The sequence below is a fragment of the Diabrotica virgifera genome, chromosome 7 (assembly GCF_917563875.1).
Source record: "Diabrotica virgifera virgifera chromosome 7, PGI_DIABVI_V3a".
Lineage (NCBI taxonomy): Eukaryota > Metazoa > Arthropoda > Insecta > Coleoptera > Chrysomelidae > Diabrotica > Diabrotica virgifera.
The window spans coordinates 254,874,040-254,895,512 of NC_065449.1; the positions used below are offsets into that span (position 1 = coordinate 254,874,040).

At 35.2% G+C, this 21,473-nt stretch overlaps 1 protein-coding gene across 1 annotated transcript in view; it reads right to left on the reverse strand.

Moving 5' to 3' along the window:
* The window catches only part of LOC114330394 (gamma-aminobutyric acid type B receptor subunit 1), a 363,275-nt gene that overhangs the window by 115,931 nt on the left and 225,871 nt on the right, over positions 1–21,473 (reverse strand). Inside the window, exon 8 of the mRNA XM_050657124.1 lies at positions 5,638–5,779. Within this exon, the coding sequence (XP_050513081.1) occupies positions 5,638–5,779 (142 nt within the window). The remainder of the gene's footprint in view (positions 1–5,637; positions 5,780–21,473) is intronic.

Below are 21,473 nucleotides of genomic sequence, written 5' to 3' on the forward strand. Positions count from 1 at the left end.
TGCATCTGTTGTTGATCTGCCCTGCATAAAGCCAAATTGATTATCGGATATTTCGGTTTCTTCACGTATCCGTCTATCAATTACTCTCTCCCATATTTTCATGGTGTGGCTAAGTAGTTTTATAGCCCTGTAGTTTGTGCATTGTTGTATGTCTCCCTTGTTTTTGTAGACAGGTACTAATATACTGCTTCTCCATTCGTCTGGCATTTGTCCAACTTCCATAATTCTGTTAAATAGACCTGCTAGCCAACTTATTCCTGTCTCTCCCAATGCTCTCCATACTTCCCCAGGAATATCATCTGGTCCTACTGCTTTTTCTTTCTTTATTTTTTGAAGCGCTTGAGCCACTTCATCGTTTGTTATTCTGGTAACCATTGCTGTTACTGTCTCCGTTAACTCGACAGGCTGTCTGTCAAATTATTCATTTAATAAACTGTCAAAATACTTTCTCCATCTCTTTTTGACATCCTTTTCGTGAATTAGTATTTTATTATTTTCATCTCGGATACATCTAATCTGATTAAAATCTCTGGCTTTCTTTGCTCTCTGTTTGGCTATTTTATATATCTTTGCTTCGCCTTCCCTGGTATTAAGTTGATCGTATAGGTTTGAATACGCTTCTGCTTTAGCTTTTGCTACTGCTACTTTCGCTTCCTTTTTGGCGACCATATAGTTTTGAAGATCTATATCCGATCTGGTTTCTTGCCACTTTTTATATAGAAACCAAATAATTCAATAAAATAAGTTATACCACACAACTGCCGTTTTGTAGGTTACGTTTGCCAAATGTCAATTAACGTTAACCTGTGTGCGTATTTTCTGAAGGGTTTCAAAAACTATTTTAAGCAAACACGTTATTCCTTATTTATCACTCAGTGCGCATGACAAGTATAACGTTTTACGTTTAACGTACGTCAAAAAGTAGAGGATCTAAAATCTCTCTAATAATGGGAATTCTTTAGATTTTAGATGATAGAAGGCGGCTCTAGCATTTTCAATGCGTATTCTTATTTATTTATATTCTAGTCATCGTTATTGATTGAGACCAAATAGTTAATTAACTGTTTTTAATTTCATTTCATACACTCTGATGCTTATTGGTTGTAACTCCCGAGGAAGGTGGAAAAAAGAAGGCCGACGAAGACATGGATGGACCAAATCCGTGATGTAGGTGAAAAGAGAGACATATTATATAAGCGATATGAAGAACCTGGCCACCAATTAGAAGTTCATGGGAAAAATGGATAAGAGGCGGAACCCTACATCCGACGCTCTGAAGGGCACTGAGGATTATGAGAAAGAAAAAGACGAATAAAAATCATGAAAATCATAGTTAGTCAATATTCAAAAGACTCTTTATTTTTCACTATTTTTGCAAATAAATTCTAATATATTTTCACCGAAAAGTATAAGACACTCGGTAGCGCAAAATCAGCAGCTCCAATTGAATAAACTTCTGTATATAGAAAATTAAAATGAATTACATTCCTGATGTAACGCCTTCCTTGATTTCCCAACCCCTTCCTTTTACGAATCGAGTCAGAGTCTTTGAGCAACCCGACCGTTACCCTCAGGACCCGCTTCCTTGAAACTGTCGCTCTATCATTTTCGCTTTATCTCCTACTTTTATTCATTATTCGGCCCATTACCTTCGGGATTCAATTCAACTTTCGTCAACCTTTATTTTATTTTCTTAGGACATTTCGATTCAAGTTTCCGATGGCTCATTGACCAAACGCCCTTTTATTTGTTTTTCCATGGTATTTTGTTAAAAAAATGTACGCGGCATGATTTTTCGATTTATGTTCTATCGGTTCAGTGTAGACAGATTTCTTTAAGCTGGTGAAACAAGCAGTAATAGCTGGTAGCAATAATTTAATTTTGTTAAAGCGTTCGATTATAGGTTATTTTATAACATACAAATTGGCACAGGGGAGAATGATGACGAGGAAAACTTGAATAATGAAGATATATCTTGGAGTCAAATTAAATTAGAGAAAAATAATAATTATCAGCGATAAAAATAGTACATTGTTTACCGGCTAGGAAAAGCTTAACATTCCTGGACGACTGTGAAGATTGCTAAGTCGAGGCGCAAGCCGAGACTTAGCAACACAGAGTCCAGGAATGTGGCTTTTCCTACGAGGTAAACATACTATTTTTCCGCAAATCATTTAAAATTCGACAGATATTGATTGATTTAAAAAAAACGCGATAATTTTATTCCCAAATAAATGGTGCTTTGAAATTCCTAATAAAATTACTTGGGTTACTATGGAAACGTATTGAGGTTGAATTGTCAAACTTGACGCTTATAAATTTAATTGCTGGTGTTCTCGAAAGTAAAATCATAAGTGATGATGAAATTTCCATTCCTGGGACTCCTCCAGAGCTGGTTGAGGCAGTGAATACTGCTTCATTAGAATTATTGCCAAAGAAATCAAGAGAAAAGTACGAAAATGCATACAGACGTTTTATGGATTATCGCATGAGTAAAAATACGAGTTCTTTCTCAGAAAATGTTGTAATGGCATACTTCCTAGACCTTTGTTTAAAGATGAAATCTTCAACATTATGGGCCAATTATTCAATGCGGAAGTCAACCCTTGCACTTAAACACAATGTAGATATATCTACATACTCAAAACTTCGTTCTTTATTGAAACGGCAAGCTCAAGGTTATAGGGCAAAGAAATCTAAGATTTTAACGAAGGAAGAAATTGAAAAATTTATCCAGGAAGCTCCAGATAAAGAAAATTTAATGATTAAGGTAATTTACAAGGTTTTAATTTCTATTTAGATTATAGCTTTATTTATATTTTAGGTGGCTGTAATATTTGGTATTTCTGGGGCCTGTAGAATGGATGAGTTAGTCCGAATGACTGTACACGATATAGAAGACTTAGAATCTAAGCTTTTAATCAGCATACCTGATTCGAAAACCAACAAACCAAGATCATTTGTAATTAATCAGATCTACTTGAATATAGGTTAAATGTATTAAAGTAATAAAAATGTAATACTTAAAAATGTATTCAGCAATGACTTGATGTTTTCAAAATATAAATTAATTCCTTATAAGCAATGTGTTTTCTATCATTTATGTAGAACACTAATGCCCGGTTGCACCAACAGATCTTAAGCTTAAGTCGAGAATATCATAAGAATTAATATAATATAATTATAATATATTACAATAAGAATACCATAATATAATAATAGATATAATTGATAATAAGGTAAGAATCTAAAATTATGGTGCAATGTAAGTGATACTCAAGGAGGGCATATCTATAAGTAGAGCTTAGCTAAGCTGGAGCTTAAGATCTGTTGGTGCAACCAGGCATTACAACTGTACGGAAATATCATTTCCTTACAGTAAGGACATGACATTTCCTTACAGTAAGGAAGTCCTGACTTTTTCTTCAAGAAATTTTGACAGGAATGTCAAAATTTCCTGGCGATTTGCGGAAAATTATATTTTCTAGTGATTTATATATTTTAATCCAAAAACTGTACACTGGAAATCAAAGAATAAGATCCAAAATCGTCATTAAAATCAAATGATCAAACTCTACGGAATTAATACCAACAATTTCAGATACGTAGACGACACTGTATTGATTACCTTCAATGAAGAAGACTTTCAACGTCTTATAAACAGGGTGACTGAAACATGTGTTGAATATGGGCTAAAACTTAATGTTTTTGGTTGTCAGCAACTTCTTTTTTCTTTCGGTTCCCATTTTGGCTTCCAGTACCTTCTTTGTTAGTTTCTGTTGCTCCTTTCGCTCTATATGGCGAAACCAGTTTAATTGTTTGTTTTAGATCTCTCTCATTATCGGTGCTTGCTCCAGTTCTGTCCTTATATCTTTATTTCTAAATCTTTCAAACTTCGTAACTGCAGTTATGCTTGATGTTTTTTTTGCACAATACCATGTTTCCGCTCCATATATCATTATCGGATTAACTATACCGTTTATATACCCTGAGGTTAGTTTTGATGTCTATTTCTGATTTCCAAAAAATTGTATTATTTATTGAGTAATACACGTTAGTAGAGGTGACGACAGTTTGGAGAGATTAATTGTTTCTGGAAACGTTCCAGGGAGAAGATCAAGAGGATGATCACCAACTAGATGGTCCGACCAAATAAAGCATTCAGCTGGAAACTCATTCTGCGAAGCTCTTAGAGCACCTGAAGATAGAGACCAATGGAGAAACATTGTTAGAAATATTGGAAGAAATCACGATCCTCAGTAATGGGGAAACGACAAGAGAGAGAGAGAGAGAGAGAGAGACATGTTAGTAGCTTTATTCTAAGTTTTGTTTTATTGAGATTCATTTCCATCTTTTAGATTCTGTATCTCTTTTAACCAATTGTCTATTAGTTTTTGTGTTTTTTTTTTATCAGCGTGTAGAAGGCAGTTGGTAATTATTGCATATAAGTTTTTGTATCTTACTGTAAAGTTTTATAATTTTTTATGCTACTGGAATATGCCGGACTTGGAGAAATGAACAACAAGATAGACGTCAACATAGGTTCACACAGAATCGAAATATGATATAAGTAAACTTTCATGACAAGCAAAAAAATCTTGTTTCTTTATTTTTCAAATTTTTCGGTAAAGCATCTTTGGTGACTATCGTACCTTAAATGATAAAAATTTTGTTTAGGGCTTGTCCATATGCGAGCGGTTTGCCAACGGCGACTGCGCGGTTTACCTGTTTTCCCCCTGTTTTTCTTGGTATTAGGGTGAAACTTCAAAGGCGGCATTAGGGTGAGATCAAGTAAAATAGTTAAACCGCGCAGTCGACGTTGGCAAACCGCCCATATATGGACAAGCTTTTAGACTAGTTTGTTCTTTATCCTGTGCCAACGGATTGTCTTCTTCTTTACGTGCCATCTCCGCGACGGAGGTGAACAATCATCACGGCTATTCTGATCTTGGATGCTGCTGCTCTGAATAGTTCGGTTGATGTGCATCCGTACCATTCCCTCAAGTTACGCAAGCATGAGATTCTTCTCCTTCATACACTTCTCTTGCCCTGGATTTTCCCTTGTATAGTTGATTGAAGTATGTTGTATTTCTCATTACGCATAACATGCCCCAGGTATTGTACCTTTCGTGTCTTGATGGTTTCCAATATTTCCATTCTTTTGTTGACTTTTCTCATGACTTCGTTGTTTGTTACATGCTCGGTCCATGATATCTTCAGGATTCTTCTATACATCCACACTTCAAATGCTTCCAACTTTTTAGTAGTCGACGCGTTAAGTGTCCATGCTTCTATCCCGTAAAGCAGAGTAGAGAAAATACACCACCTTGCCAGCCTAACTCTCAAGTCTAATTTCAGTTCTCTTGCACAAAGTACCTTTCTCATTTCATTAAAGTTTGCTCTTGCTTTCTCTATTTGAACTTTAATTTCTTTGAAGTAATCGTTTGTTTGATTAATTATTGTTCCAACGGATTGTAAATAACAGTAATTTTATTAAAACAAGTGTAATAGAGTTTGTATTAGCGAAATATAAAAAGTTATATTTGAAGACAAATTAATATCCACAAGTAACTTATTTAAATGCGTCTGTCTCGTAACACGAATGAACAAGAGAAAGAAAGAGAAGTAAAAACTCACCTCGCCAGACTTCCCTTCCAAACCATGTGAGATTGTCAGCCTGCGTATCGTAGTATCCCAGGACGACGTAGCTGCCGTTTATCACTTGTTCTATCTGAGTCAACGCTATCCTGTCGCCCTGCGAGCTGAATGCCACGAAACCCTGAAAAGAAAAAAAGAGAACGTTCATTTAGTACCAGGTTTTCCCGCATTTGTCCTCGTACATGTTACCGACCCTAATTCTTATAAATGGTCTTTACAGCCTTAATTCTTTATATCCGTAAGATTGGAATTTATGAGAATTTTGAAATATTGACGAAAAAATCCGCAAAAGTGGTTCGCAGTTAGATAAAAAAGTTATGGCGTTGAAATTATAATATACTGTGATTAAAGGAAAAGGTTTTGAAGAAAGTTTTAAGATACCCTTAATGAAAATTAATCTTTGCTGGGTCTTTATGTCCTACGTTGTCATATATTATAACAACCCTCTAATAGGCCTGGATCCCACGTACCAAAAAAAGTTGACTAATAGCAAGCTGAAAATTTGTCAATAGCTTAACGGTGTCTAGTCGGACAAACTTTGATGTATGGGAAACAGAGGAAGTTTTAATTGTGGAACGTGATTATAATTGTGGACCGTGTCATCCTGATAAGTTTAAATGATTGCGAAAGTCTTGTTCGTCCTTAATCTGGTGTTTCGTATTAGATCACTAACATCTTCAAACGCCAAAAGTAAGTTTGGTCCTTCTTGATGGAATACTGTAGTCTGTTTTTCGATTCTTGCATATCTCTTTGTGTTCTAGAGTTAAGTTTAAGAGTTGTGGTGAAAGGCCATCTCCCTGTTTTAGCCCTTTGTTTATTTCATATTTCTCCGAGTATTGTTCTCCAATTCCCACCTTACATCATTCTTCTTCTTCTTAAGGTGCCTATCCGTTCCGGATGTTGGCGATCAGCATGGCTATCCTAACTTTGCTTGCTGCTATTCTGAATAGCCCGGTTGTCGATGTAATAAACCACTTTCTCAGGTTTTGAAGCCAAGATATTCTTCTTCTCCCTGGTCCCCTCTTTCCAAATACCTTGCCTTGAAGAATGCGTTGCAACAAGCCATATCTCTGTTCATTCCTCATAACATAACCAAGATATTCTAGTTTACGCTCTTTGATTGTGTTAATAATCTCGCATTCCTTGCCTATAATACGTAGAACCTCAACATTAGTCACACGATCCACCCGCGAAATTCTTAAAATGCGCCTGTAACACCACATCTCGAATGCCTCGAGTTTTCTGAAAGAAGCCTCGGAAAGTGTCCAGGCCTCTACTCCGTATAATAACGTAGAAAATACATAGCATCTGATGATAGAGATTTTGGTAGCAAGCGGTAAATCGTGGCTTCTGAGATTTCATCATTATGAACGCTGATCTTGCTTTTCCTATGCGTTGTTTTATTTCACTTGAGTGGTCCCGCTGGCTTTTTATGTAGGTACCAAGGTATGTGTAGCTGTCGATCGTGTCAATTAGTTGTTGGTTAACCAAAAGCTGTGTATTTAATATTTCGCGCTTACTGACTACCATGTACTTTGTTTTTTTCGTATTGAGATCAAGTCCGTATTCTCTACTTATATCTGATATGCGCGATATTATTCCTTGTAAACCATCTAGACCAGCGGTTCTCAATCTTTTTGTGTCATGTATCACCAAATACTTTTTATTATTTTTGGTACCACCTCACTGAAATACATATCTAACTAGGTGATCTAATTAACTATAATAGTGGTGCTGATTTTGGCTGTTTTTGCGTTTGTGTACCACCTTAAAAAATTAAATGTACCACCAGTGGTACATGTACCACAGATTGAGAACCGCTGATCTAGACTGTCTGCAAAAACTACAGCGTCGACGGCATATCTAATGTTGTTCAGACGCACTCCATTGACTGATACGCCTTCCTGTAGTTCTTCCAGCGCTTGCTCGAAGATACATTCAGAGTATATATTAAACAACACCGGGGACAGGATGCATCCTTGCCTCACTCCTCTATATATGGAGACTGGCTCTGTAAATTGGTCATCCACTTTAATATTGGCAGTTTGGTTGTAATACAAATTATATATGATTCTCAAGTCTATCATCTAGTCTTGCTTCTTTCAAGATGTTTATGAGTTTATCATGTTTTACTCTATCAAATGCCTCTTTGTAGTCGACAAAACAAATATACACGTCACAGTCAACATCCCTGCATCTTTGCATAAGCACTTGGACAGCGAATAGAGCCTCTCGGGTGCCTAAGGCATCGCGGAATCCAAACTACGTCCATGATACCTGTTCTTCGCATTTTTTATATATTCTGCCGTGTATCACTTTCAGAAACGTTTTAAGTACAGTTGAGTCCGCGAGTCTTTACCCGTGCGTCATCATTTAAAGCATACGAAATAAGTCGGAAATTTACTAAACGCGACAGAAAGTGGGTATTATTCAGATCACGGGTTATTGTATAAAATTTGACGTTATCAAATAAATAGAATATCAAATTTAAGTTTTGCTTTAAAATTTGGTGCATAATTACAGCTACATTTGAAGTAGCTTAATAAATTCTTTTATTATCATTGATTAATAAATAAATAAACAATTTATAAAAAAATTCAATAATATATTTTCTTTTTGTTATTTTATTCACTTTGGCGGAACATTAAACACAAGCATTCCTTAACTGAGTCAACAATGAGGTTAGCTTTGCACGTTGTCAAAATTTATCGTAAAATAACATAAACTTATTACAAAATTCCTAACTCATAAAATTCATAAAATTAGTTGTGAAAACAACTGTTTGTATACTATAAAAAACTTCAAAATGCAAAAATTCGACAAAATAACAGCAAAAAATTCAACAAACTGACAGCCACAAAAGTAAACAAACCAAAACGTCAGAAAGTGTACTTAAAATAATGGAAAACATCCCTAATCGCCTTTCTTTGTACCTATCCCTTTTCAATGCACTGAGTCTAGATCGTTCATAAAAATAACATGTGTTTTTACTTAATAACAGGCGGCAGCTGGTTTGTCATTATTTTCATGCGTGGAAGAGAATGATGCTAGATAAAAAGTATGTGTTTTATATAACCAGGTATTAATGACGCACGGGTAAAGACTCGCGGACTCAACTGTACATCATAACAGTGACCTTATAACATAACCCTTCCATACACATCCGTTATAAATTGACTAGTTGTTTGAAAACTAGTTAATTTATTGGCTTCCTGCTGTACTTCTAACCATGTATATTCTATCAAATGCCAGCTTAAAATCGATGAACATCTGATGAAGCTAACGATCGAACTTTAAGTTTTTTTATTATTTGTCTTATTGTGAATATCTGATCAATACTACTTAAAGCGGCTCTGTTTAAATCTGCTCTGATAATCCCCAACGATTTCTTTTGTATGCGTTTCGGTTCATTCTAGCAGGATGTTTACAAGGACTCTGTACGTAGTATTTAGAAGCGTTATTTTCCGTTATACATTGCTTCTTATTCCCTTTCTTTTGGATTAATACAAAAACCCCTTCTTTCCTTTCATCTGGCATTGTTTCTTCTCGCTTAATTAGCTTGCACATAGATCTGTACAACGCTTCTCCTCCGTGTTTTAAGGACTCTGCGGGTATACCATCGGTGTTTGGTGCCTTCTTATTTTTAAGTTTCTTAATTGTCTGTATTTTTCTCCTTTTGTCCTCTAATTCGTCCAATTTTGAAAATGAGCTTCCCGCAGTTTCCTCCATTCGCTTCTGTTTTGTGCTTTCTGTTTCCAGTGTGTTCCTTCTATCTTTCTAGTGTCATCTCCCCATCTCATCCGGGGTCGTCCTCTTGCTATTTCATGTCCATGGTCTCCACTGTTGTACCGTGGCATGTTGTATCGTGGCATCGTGACAAAAGGACAATAGATGGACGATACAACACGATACATTGCCTGAGTTACCTCTTTTTAAACTATTAGTATGGGAACGCAGAATCCTGCAAATTATGTAATATATATTATGGTCCTTGCAGGGACAATGTGACAAAACAGATGGAGGAGCCGATACAACAATGAACAAGAGATTCTCTTCGGGCAGGGAAGTATCGTGAAACACATAAAAGCCAATAGACTACGGAGGGCAGGCCACGTGGTACGGAGTGATGACGACCTACTGATTAGCAATGTGTTTTGAGAAAGACTAAACGGTAGAAGATCGGAAGGGCGGCCTAGAAAAAGGTGGAAAGATGCAGTCAGAGACGACCTCGAGAAAATAGAAGTGAGATCATGGGAAATAGTTACACAGGATCGGAACCTATAAGAGACAATAATAAACACGGCAAAGACTCAAGAAGAGTTGTAAAAGCTGAAGATGATGATGATGGATTACTTCTTCGTATTTCGGATATTGGTCTACTATTTCAGCTGAATGCACCTCTACGTTTGATGTTTTCTGACAGATTTGTCATTTAACAGTGAATAAAATTATTACTTCCAGATTTTTAGGATTGATTTTCTTTTTTATCAGTAATAAACTGTGCGCTGTCGTTTTGAAGGAAGTATCTCCTGTTTTTGCTTGGTACCCAGCCTTGGTATCTGAAACTTCTTCAAAGAATTGTCTTACGTGGTTGTTCTTCTCATTTTTGAAGTGATATTTCATCTATTAAATTTGTCAGTATGTATGAGAAATCTTGTAACCTGTCAAAACGAAGGGAATATAGCTCAGTGGGAGAGCGTGTGACCGGAGATCGAGAGGTCCTGGGTTCAAATCCCGGACGATTCATACTCTTCTTTTTTATTTTTCTTATCGTTTTAATAAAATTTTTTTTAAAATGGTAGGTAAGAAAGTTAGTTTAATATTTAAATAAAATACAAATAACCTGTGAAGTATATTTATTTCTTTGAAATTATATAATAGAAGTATAACTTCTTACGTGCGTACAAAGTACACATACATTATTTTTTTCTATATCTCTGATTATTTGATCTTGATACTCCTTATTTTTCCTTTTCATTTGGTTTCTTGTCATGTCCCTACTAGGTTTGCCTGTCCGTAGTAGGTATCTGTTTCCTTCTTTTGTGGATTTCACTCAAGCATCATTTAACAATTTTTCTGTTGTTCTCTTGTTGGGTCCTAGTAGTTTATCTCATTTGATACGCTTGCATCTGATACGCTTGTGTAAGTTAATGCTCTATTTTTCCAAGTAGAATCTATGTTGTTAGAAGTCCTCGGAGTAGCAGTAGTTAAAGCAGAAGCGTATACAAATCTATAACTTGATACCATGGAAGGACTGGCTCTTCAAAAAATAAAGAAAGGAAAAGTGGTTGGATCAGATAATATCCATGGGGAAGTGTATAGAGCAGTATGAGAGACAGAATAAACCGAAATATCTGATAATCCGTTTGTCTAGTTTGTCCAGACATAAGGTGGAGTGGCAGATCAAATAAGCAAATAGATCAGCTTCTTCTTCTTCTTCTTCTTCTTCTTCTTCTTCTTCTTCTTCTTCTTCTGCTTCTTCTTCTTCTTCGGCAATCCACTAATGGATGTTCGTGATTTTTTGACAATACAGAACCATCACTTTTTCTTCCTACCCACTGCTCTTCTTCTTTCGGTCTATCTTTCATTTAAGGTTTGCAAAAATATTTCGTTTTTAGTTAAGTGCTCCAGGTATGCCGTTTGTTCTGTTTAATTGTGCATAGCAGTTGTCGTTCTGTACCAATTGTTCTCAGGATTTCTTCATTTGTTATTCGTGCGATCCAGGGAACTTTAAAGATTCGTCGATAAATCCACATCTCAAATGCCTCTAGCTTATTCATTGTGTTTATTTTTAAAATCCATCCTTCCATGCCATATAGAAGCACCGACCATATATAGCATTTCGTTCGGTTCAGGTCAAAGTCAGAGCTCGAAAAGACGTTTCTGAATTTTATTCAGAAGGCGCTTCTGGTCCTTTATCTCTGACATTTAATTTCCATATCCGACATCCACATAGCCATGTTCCCAGGTACTTAAATTTTATTAGGAGCCTTCATCTTGACTGTTATATTCTAGTTTTGCATTTTGATGTTGACATAATTGACATAACAGATCAGCAGGTACCTTAATACTACTATATAGCGAAACCGATAAATTACAACTGAGATAAAATGAATAAATAATATAAATGTCAGTATAAGATTATAACATTTTTTTCCATTATGCATATTATAAAAATCTCCTATAGTTCTGATCCATATTTCCTACACAAACTCTTTTTTTCATGGAAAACCTAATTTGGTGTGTTAGAAAACGTGTTTTAAATCTGACTTTCACGCTTTTAACACTGAACATTAATATGTATTCCAAGTATAAAAACCAGTTGAAGTTTTAATTCAAAAGTTGCATATTTACTAGATAAAGTGAATTTATTAGTCCGGGGACGAAACTAATTAAAAGGCATTTTCCTGCGACTGGATGCATATCCAGCTTTCGGCTAAAAAGGGGATGGGATATAAACATTTAATTAAAATTTGTTCATTCTGCACTTTTCGCATAATAAATTTAGAGCTGCTGGGAACGGAGACAGGTATAAATCGGAATAAAAAGTACATTCATTTGGAGGTCACTGTTGTCTAGCGAAAGATCGGGTCTTGCTGCTAAAATTGATTTTGCTATTCATCAGAATTCAAATATCCTGATCCATTTCTCTTACTTTCTATTGAAATGTTACACTTTTTAGACCTTAGGGCCGTAGGAGGTCTCAACTTATTTTTTTTATATACAGTCGAACCTCGATAACTCGGATTAATCGGGACCACGGCCGATCCGAGTTATCGAAAATCCGGGTTAGATGGAGAATATGGTAAAAATTAATAAAATACGGTATACTTACAGATAAACTCCGTTATAATTGAAATACGACTGTACTACACACAATACGGTCACAATCGGAACGATGTTATGTTATCTAAGAACAGTGGAGACTAAAACCATTGTTTAAAAAATAATTTTTTAAATAGCCTTTTAGTCTTTTTTAAACAATGCTAAGACAATTTGAAATAAATAAAGAAATACAGGTGCCTGTTGTTTCTGATAATCCGAGTCAATGAACGTTGTTCTGCCGCCGTGTGCCATGAGTCATTTTTACTATCGTATAGTTCAAATTACACAAATACCCATTATCTCTCAAATATTATATTACGTACATTTTTATTTTTGAAATGTTTGTCTGATGAAAATCAGTCCGGGTTAGTCGGACTTTCGGGTTATCGGGGACCGACTTATCGGGGTTCCACTGTATTGAGAAGGTGGTAAATATAAGCTTAAATTCAAGTTCTTGGTTAATTCTTTTAAGAACATAACTATTTGTGACTTTCGCCGTCCATGGTATCTTTAGGATACGGTGACAAAGTCACATTTTAAAAGCTTCTAAGATGTTTATATCTCTCGTTTTGAGTGTACAGCCCTCCACGCCATATATCAGTGCCAACCATACGTAGCACGTAGTAAACTTTAGTCTTAATTGAAGATCGAACTCTGAACAGGTCAGTACCTTCCAGAATTTTACGAAAGCTTGTCAAGCTTGCTCAATGCGACATTTTACTTCCATCTCCAATGCCCAGTGTTCAAAAAGCCACGTTCCCAGGTATTTAAATTTGATTACTCTTTCAATGAACGTGATATTGACTGTTATGGTAGAGTTTTCAAGTGCATTCAAGTTTCTAGAAATGATCATGAATAGAGCTCGGGAAATATGCAAAATGCATGTTAAGTGCATATTTGCATTTTTTTGGATAAATTTTATAAGTGCATATGCATTTATTAAAATTGTATCCCGAATGAAGTACGTGCCTCCTAGTGGCGGGATACGGGCAACAATACATTGGCTTATAGGGCAGTCCTTACAGTAGGGATCCTGGCCTATACAGAAAAATGCAGGCGGGTGTGGGGTAATACTGCACTTTGGTTGCATTGGTGGTGTATTGGCTAAACGTGCAGGACAGGGCAGGGTATGGTGCTGATAGAAAAGGCATTCAGGCATCAAATATCCAAAAATCTTTTCAGGCCATAATAATGAAAAGACCTTCTCCAAACGAAATAAAAACTTATACTGAAATGATGGCATCTCCTGAGGTAAAATGTTCCGGAAGTAAAATGAGCCTCCATTCGGATCTCCGGGTGAGGACTATCTCAGGGGGAACACCATTGCAGGTTAGAAAAATCAGGATAGGGTCTTGGAATCTTGGTAGTCTTACAGGTAAGAGTCTGGAGTTAGTGGATGCGCTCAAACGAAGAAGAGTTCAAATTGCTTGTATTCAAGAAACTAGGTGGAAAGGACAAAGGGCGAAAGAACTAGGTGATGGATATAAATTGTGGTATGTAGGGAGTAGTAACACTAGAAATGGAGTTGGTATAATTGCTGATAGTGAAATGAAAGATAACGTAGTAGAAGTTGTAAGAACGAGTGATAGAATGATGTCAGTGAAATTTGTAATTGATAAAGAGGTATTGAATGTTGTGTGTGTGTATGCTCCTCAAACAGGTCTGGGTGAGAATGAAAGAAGAGCTTTCTATGATCAATTAGGAGACGTACTGAGTGATATTCCAGCGGAGGAGAAAGTTATAATAGGAGGTGATTTCAATGCACATGTGGGCCAATCCAAGACAGGATATGAAACAATACATGGGGGATTAGGCTTTGGAACTAGAAATGAAGCTGGAGATGACATGCTAGAATTAGCAACAGCATTGGATATGGCGATTGTGAACACATTCTTTAAAAAGAGAGAAACTCAACTTATTACCTACAAAAGTGGACAACATCAATCCCAAATAGACTACTTCATGATAAGGAAAGAAGACATACGTGAATGCAAGGACTGCAAGGTAATAGTTAGTGAGACAGTAAGCCAACAACATAAGCTGATTGTTCTGGACATCGAAGTAAAAAGCGAAACTAAACAAAAATATCGGAGAGGACCACAAAAAATCAAGTGGTGGATGCTAAAAAATGAGAAGGAAGGTCTATTCAGGGAAAGAATAGTAGAAAAAATATGTTGGAACATGAAAGGAAGCCCTAACACAATTTGGAGAAAAATGGCCAATATTATTAGAGAGACGGCTATTGCAATACTTGGGAAAACGTCAGGAAAGAAGTTTGAGGATAAAGAGACTTGGTGGTGGTCAAATGAAGTACAAGGAAAAATAAAAGAGAAGAGAAAATTATATAAAAAGTGGCAAGAAACCAGATCGGACATAGATCTTCAAAACTATATGGTCGCCAAAAAGGAAGCGAAAGTAGCAGTAGCAAAAGCTAAAGCAGAAGCGTATTCAAACCTATACGATCAACTTGATACCAGGGAAGGCGAAACGAAGATATATAAAATAGCCAAACAGAGAGCAAAGAAAGCAAAAGATTTTAATCAGATTAGATGTATCCGAGATGAAAATAATAAAATACTAGTTCACGAAAGGGATGTCAAAAAGAGATGGAGAAACTACTTTGACAGCTTATTAAATGAAGAATTTGACAGACAGCCTGTAGAGTCAACGGAGACAGTAGCAGCAATGGTCACCAAAATAACCAACGGGGAAGTGGCTCAAGCGCTTCAAAAAATAAAGAAAGGAAAAGCGGTAGGACCAGATGATATTCCTGAGGAAGTATGGAGAGCATTGGGAGAGACAGGAACAAGGTGGCTAGCAGGTCTATTTAATAGAATTATGGAAGTTGGACAAATGCCAGACGAATGGAGAAGCAGTATACTGGTACCTGTTTACAAAAACAAGGGAGATATACAACAATGTACAAACTACAGGGCTATAAAACTGCTTAGCCACACCATGAAAATATGGGAAAGAGTAATTGATAGACGGATACGTGAAGAGACCGAAATATCCGAGAATCAATTTGGCTTTATGCAGGGCAGATCAACAACAGATGCAATTTTCATTATAAGGCAGTTGATAGAAAAATACAGGAGTAAAGAAACAAACGCTCATATGGTATTCATTGATCTTGAGAAAGCTTATGATAGAGTTCCTCGAGAGATTCTGTGGTGGGCACTCAATAAGAAAGGAGTCCCTGGTGAATATGTAAAGATTGTGAGGGATATGTATGAGGGAGTAACGACTAGTGTTAGGACAGGTGTGGGAGAGACTGATAAATTTCATGTGAAAGTAGGATTGCATCAAGGTTCTGTGCTTAGTCCGTATTTATTCTCATTAGTTTTGGACCAGATAACAGCGAAAATACAGGGTAACATTCCATGGTGCTTAATGTATGCTGATGATGTCGTGTTAGTAGGAAATAGTGAAAGAGACTTAGAACAAAAACTGGAACAGTGGAGACAAGCTCTGGAGGAAAAAGGTTTAAAACTTAGTAGGACAAAAACAGAGTATTTGGAATGTTCATTTAAAGATGGAGCTACTACAAATAAAATGGTATCTTTGGATGGTGAAATGATTGTAAAAAGCAATAGTTTTAAGTACCTAGGATCGGTATTACAGAGTAATGGAGAAATAGATGGAGATGCATGCAGTAGAATTAGGGCTGGATGGATGAAGTGGAAAGAAGCGAGTGGTGTATTGTGTGACAGAAAAATTCCAATGAAGCTGAAGGGAAAATTCTATAAAACAGCCATAAGACCAGCTATGACGTACGGAACTGAATGTTGGGCAGTGAAAAAGAAAGAGGAACAGCGAATGCATGTGGCGGAAATGAGAATGCTTAGATGGATGAGTGGAGTGACAAAGAAGGATAAAATTAGAAATGAGTATATTAGGGGAAGTCTAGGTGTGGCACCAATTGATGCCAAAATGAGAGAGCATAGGTTAAGATGGTTTGGTCATGTTCAACGTCGAGACGTTAACCACCCAATACGAAGAATAGCTGAAGTGCAGATTCCTGGAAGGAGTAGGAGAGGAAGACCAAAGAAGACCTGGGGGGAGACGATAAGGCAGGACATGTTGGTAAAGGGGATTAACATTGATATGGCCCAAGATAGAATTGTGTGGAGAAATGCAATTAGGGAAGCCGACCCCGCATAGGGATAAGGCAAAGAGAGAATGATATGCATTTATTAAAATTGCATATTTTTAGACTTTTTTTTACCTCAAACAGAAAAAATATTCTAAAAAATAAATCTGAAAATTGCTGTGGAACCACTTTCTCCTTAATCTCTGCCTTTTACAATGTATACGGCAAGGAGACGACGAATAAAGAGACGAAGGAGACTGTACAATATGCAGTCACATTTTGTTAGTGAAAAAATTTTGTTATTTAGTGATGCTGCGTCATATGACCAAAGATGGACAACAACTAAAAATATTTTTTTCAAAATTACTTGTTTAGCACACGCTTTAAATAGAGTAGCAGAAACTGTAAGTCCTGAAAGCCCTTCTGCGAGTACAGTTGTACATAATTGTAGGTAGGTACATATGAACATAATATGTACATAGTATATGTATGTACATCTTTATATTATAAAGATCGTTTACCTAATGTGATTTACCATCTGAACCTATGATAACTAGATGGGGAACATGGTTAAATTCTGTAAATTTCATAACCGATAATTTTTAGGGAATTAGAGACGTAATTAAAATTTGTAGATTCGATGTAGATAACTCAGGTTCTACAAAAAAATAAGTAGATATTTTAAAAGAACCTTTATTAAGTAATTTGACACATATCCCAATCAATTTTGTAAATATTGCTGAACCAATTACTAAATTAGAAAAGCGAACCATTTCATTAGACCAAAGTATTGAAATTATCAATTTATTAAATGAAAAAATTAAACACCTTGAGGAAACCAATAAAGTGCATCAAAAATTCTGCACGGTGTTAAAGAAAAATGAGGGATATCAAAAAATAATACAAATAAATAATATTATTAAGATGGGGCAACGTGAAAATAATTTAATTTTATAGGTAGAACACTCAAAATATACACTATTTTAAGTTTGCTCCTTTAACTTCATGTGAAGTATGAAGAAATGTTTTCGTGTATAAACAATTATTATCAGATAGACGGCTCAGTTTTTATGTACAAAATTTAGAAAAACATTTAATAATGTATAATTTTAATATAATAATAATATAATAAAGAATGACGACGATAAATATAAAGAATAAATGAATATAATGATGTAGATAATAGAAATTTCAATATTTCAATATTTTTTGGACTTTAGTATAAAATTATTTTTTTATGTAGCTTAAATGCCTCGACAGCTAAGGCCAGTGGCATAAAATAAATATTTAAATACCTTCAAAACAAGGATTACTGCATTTCTTATTTATATGCAATAAATGCATAAAAGCATATTTTAGTGCATATTTCAATTGATTTTTGTGCTTATTTGCATGCATATTTTAGAGTTTTCTAAGTGCATATTTCCCGAGCTCTAATCATGAATTTGGTCTTTTTGGTATTAATTTCATTCGCTTACTGTATTCTCCGATTATAGTGACAAGTTGTTGAAGATCAACTGTGTTGTCACAAATTAAGACACCATCATCAGCGTATCGTATTCAGTTGATGAATACTCCATTCGCTTTGATTCCCATCTCTTCTACATCTTCCAAAGGCTCTTAAAATATGGCATCCGAATACATGTTAAGTGAAAGAGGGGAATCACACATCCCTGTCGAACACCCCTTCCTATATGTGGGCGAGATCAGAGCAGTATTATAGAGGGTTTTTAACGAATAATTTTTACACTCAACGAAAAAGGTACGTAATATCAATAAAAATGTTAATTCAGATAACAAACGCAATACTTAAAATTTGTCCAATTCTTGGTTTAATTGGGACAACAAAACGATGTTCATCAATTCATTATTTTCGTTTGTTGAGCCAATGTATTACGTTTATTGAATGGATGAACATTCATTATGTATACCATAATATCACTTTATTGGTATTACGAACTCTGTTCACTGAGTCAACGAACACTATTTATTGAAACAACAACGTCGTTAATTGACCGACGAAGACTATTCGTTGTGTCAATAACAGTGTTATTTCTCCTAACGTATTTCTTTTATTTCTACAATTATTTCCGTTTATTGTTACAACTAATTCCGTTCATTCCCACAATAAATACGGTTTTTCTTACAAGCAATTCTATTCATTCTTACAATCAGTTTCGTTCATTCCTACTGTGAACGTATTTTATATTAATAATTACTGAATGCAATAGCCCAATGTATGATATTAATTGATTAATAATAATTTTTTAAATCCCCTTTTTTGTCCTTAACCTAAAGGACTTTACACTGTGTGATTTTTCATATGATTTCACTTATACAGTGTACTGGAATAAGTGTTACACTCCCCCCACCCCCTTATTAACTTATTTACTTTTAGCACATAAGCAAAACGCTCGGACAGGTCGATTTTTAAAACAATTAAAGTATATTATAACATCAATGTTTCGAACTTTACACGATCCCTCTTCAGGTGACAGGCGCGGCGTAACTTTGATTTTTTTGAATGGGAAAGTACGTCATGTGACAGCTTATTTAAAAGCGTTTGAAATAGTGATTCCAAAAATGTATAACACTTTAATCCTTTTTGAGAGCGCAGGTGCAAAATTTCGATCGAATTCTTTTTAAACGCATTCATTTTTTTTGGAATTCTGAGAAAACTAATAAATATTTTTGAAAAATTTAAACGCAGAATAAAATATTACATTATTAACGAGGGCGGAAAGTCCCTTAGAATAAACAAAAAGTTTCTGTTGAATGGTATGCCTATTTGAAATTAAAAATCATACTAAATTTTCTGTTTTTCACCCCTGTGACTTATTAAAATAATCATTATAGAGGTTCTCAGGGACTTCAGACCCTCGATAATACTGTAATATTTTATTTTTCATTTAAATTTTCAAAAATAATAATTAATTTTCTCAGGATTCGAAAAAAATTAATACATTTAAAAAGAATTCGACCGAAATTTCACCATAATAGACACACAAAAACTTCCTTCTACTACGGATTACACTTGAAAACGAAATGCAATTATTATTCGGCACTTCGGTAACACAGAGAAGCTAGGGGTATCACGATAAGGAAAAGCCGTTAACTTTCAAATGGTCAAGCAAAACATTTATTGTCTCAACAACTACGATTATTGTCACAATGAACGCATTGATTGTGGGTATTAAATGCAGTAGTAGATTGATTAATGCATTCGTTGTCACAATAATCAATTTACATCTATTCAATAATCATATATTACTCTATATTAACAACATTTGTACATTGTTTTTATGAAATATGTACGTTGTCACGATAAACCAAGGTAATTGCTTGTCATCTACGAAATCAAGAACGTGAGTTGCTGCCAGAATTAACAGTATTTATGAAATATACGAAACTAAGTTATTGGCTGAATAAATTGAGTGTTATTGATTAATGTACTCTAGTTATTCTCACAATTATTATTCAATCATTGTGACAATAACCAAATACATTCGTCAATGTCTAAAAGTTCGTTGAAACAACAAATTAAATTGTTGTGACAACGAAATTCTATTCAGTAATCACTGTTAATTAATATTACGAACTAAATTTTTTTGAGTGTACTAAAAATTTGTTTAATCTTATTAGTTTGTCTGGATTTTACAGCGCTCCGAAGTTGCGAAGGTTTATACTGGAGCCATTGGATGAAGTTACTAATTTAGTCTGCTATTGATTTAAAGTATTTTTCCTTTCCTTATTTCTTGTTATACCTTGGTTCGCATAATTTCTATGGATTGTTAAATTTCAAGTCTGCTAAATTTCGGCTACTCCAAATGTTAAACAGAGTACTCAGTCAAAGCTAAAATTAACAAAGGCTGCAAACGAAAACCGATGTGTCTCCGATTTCTCACCCCTTGATGTTTGCTCTACAGTTATTAATGCGGAACTATCGGATCATGAAGCAGTATATACGAAATTTAACATCTTCAGCAAACCCTCCTCGAAAACCCGACGTTTAGGTAGGATTTTTTCCGCTCGGAATTTTCATAAATTTCAAAATTTATGTTTAACTTCTGACTGGCATTTTCCTTCTAAGGACATGGACTATAATTTCAGTGATTTTTTGGAGAAGCTTGTCTGTATCTTCAATAAGGCATTTCCTTTAATTACGATTAAGCCAAAACGTCGCAAACCCTGAACTACCAAAGGTATCCGCATATCAGCAAAAAATATGCGTTCACTACTTTATATCAAGAAATTTACTACCAACGTGTCTGTCACTCAATATATCACCAATTACAGAGTCACATACCTAAAACTCATCAAATCAGCTAAAAAAGCCTACTATCAAAATCGTCTGGGAAGCTCCAAAAGTGTTGCAAAAGAAACTTGGTCCATAATAAACGATCTTCGAAATAAAACCCACGCAGCTCAAACATTTGCCCTTCCAAACCCTGAAAATCTAAACGAATACTTCATTAACGTGAGTAAAAATATAACATCAACTATTCAGTCTAAACAAGATCCCATTTCCTATCTCCCTAATTCAGAAATTGTCTCGAATTCATTCTTTATAAGACCAATCTATAAATCTGAATTGATCCAAACGATCAATAGTATCAAAAGCCAATCATCTTGTAGTACTGATGGACTATCTATAAAAATCTTCTCAAATCTCACAGATAATGTATTAGAACTCCTCGTGTCACTAATTAATGATTCCTTTGAAAACGGTAAATTTCCAGAGTGCCTAAAGACAGCCATTATTATTCCTCTTCATAAAGGTGGCGAAAAATCTAATGCCTGCAACTATAGACCTATTGCCCTACTACCGGTACTCTCCAAAATTATTGAGAGGCTCATAAACACCCGACTTATGTCCTTTCTCTTTGATAACAATATT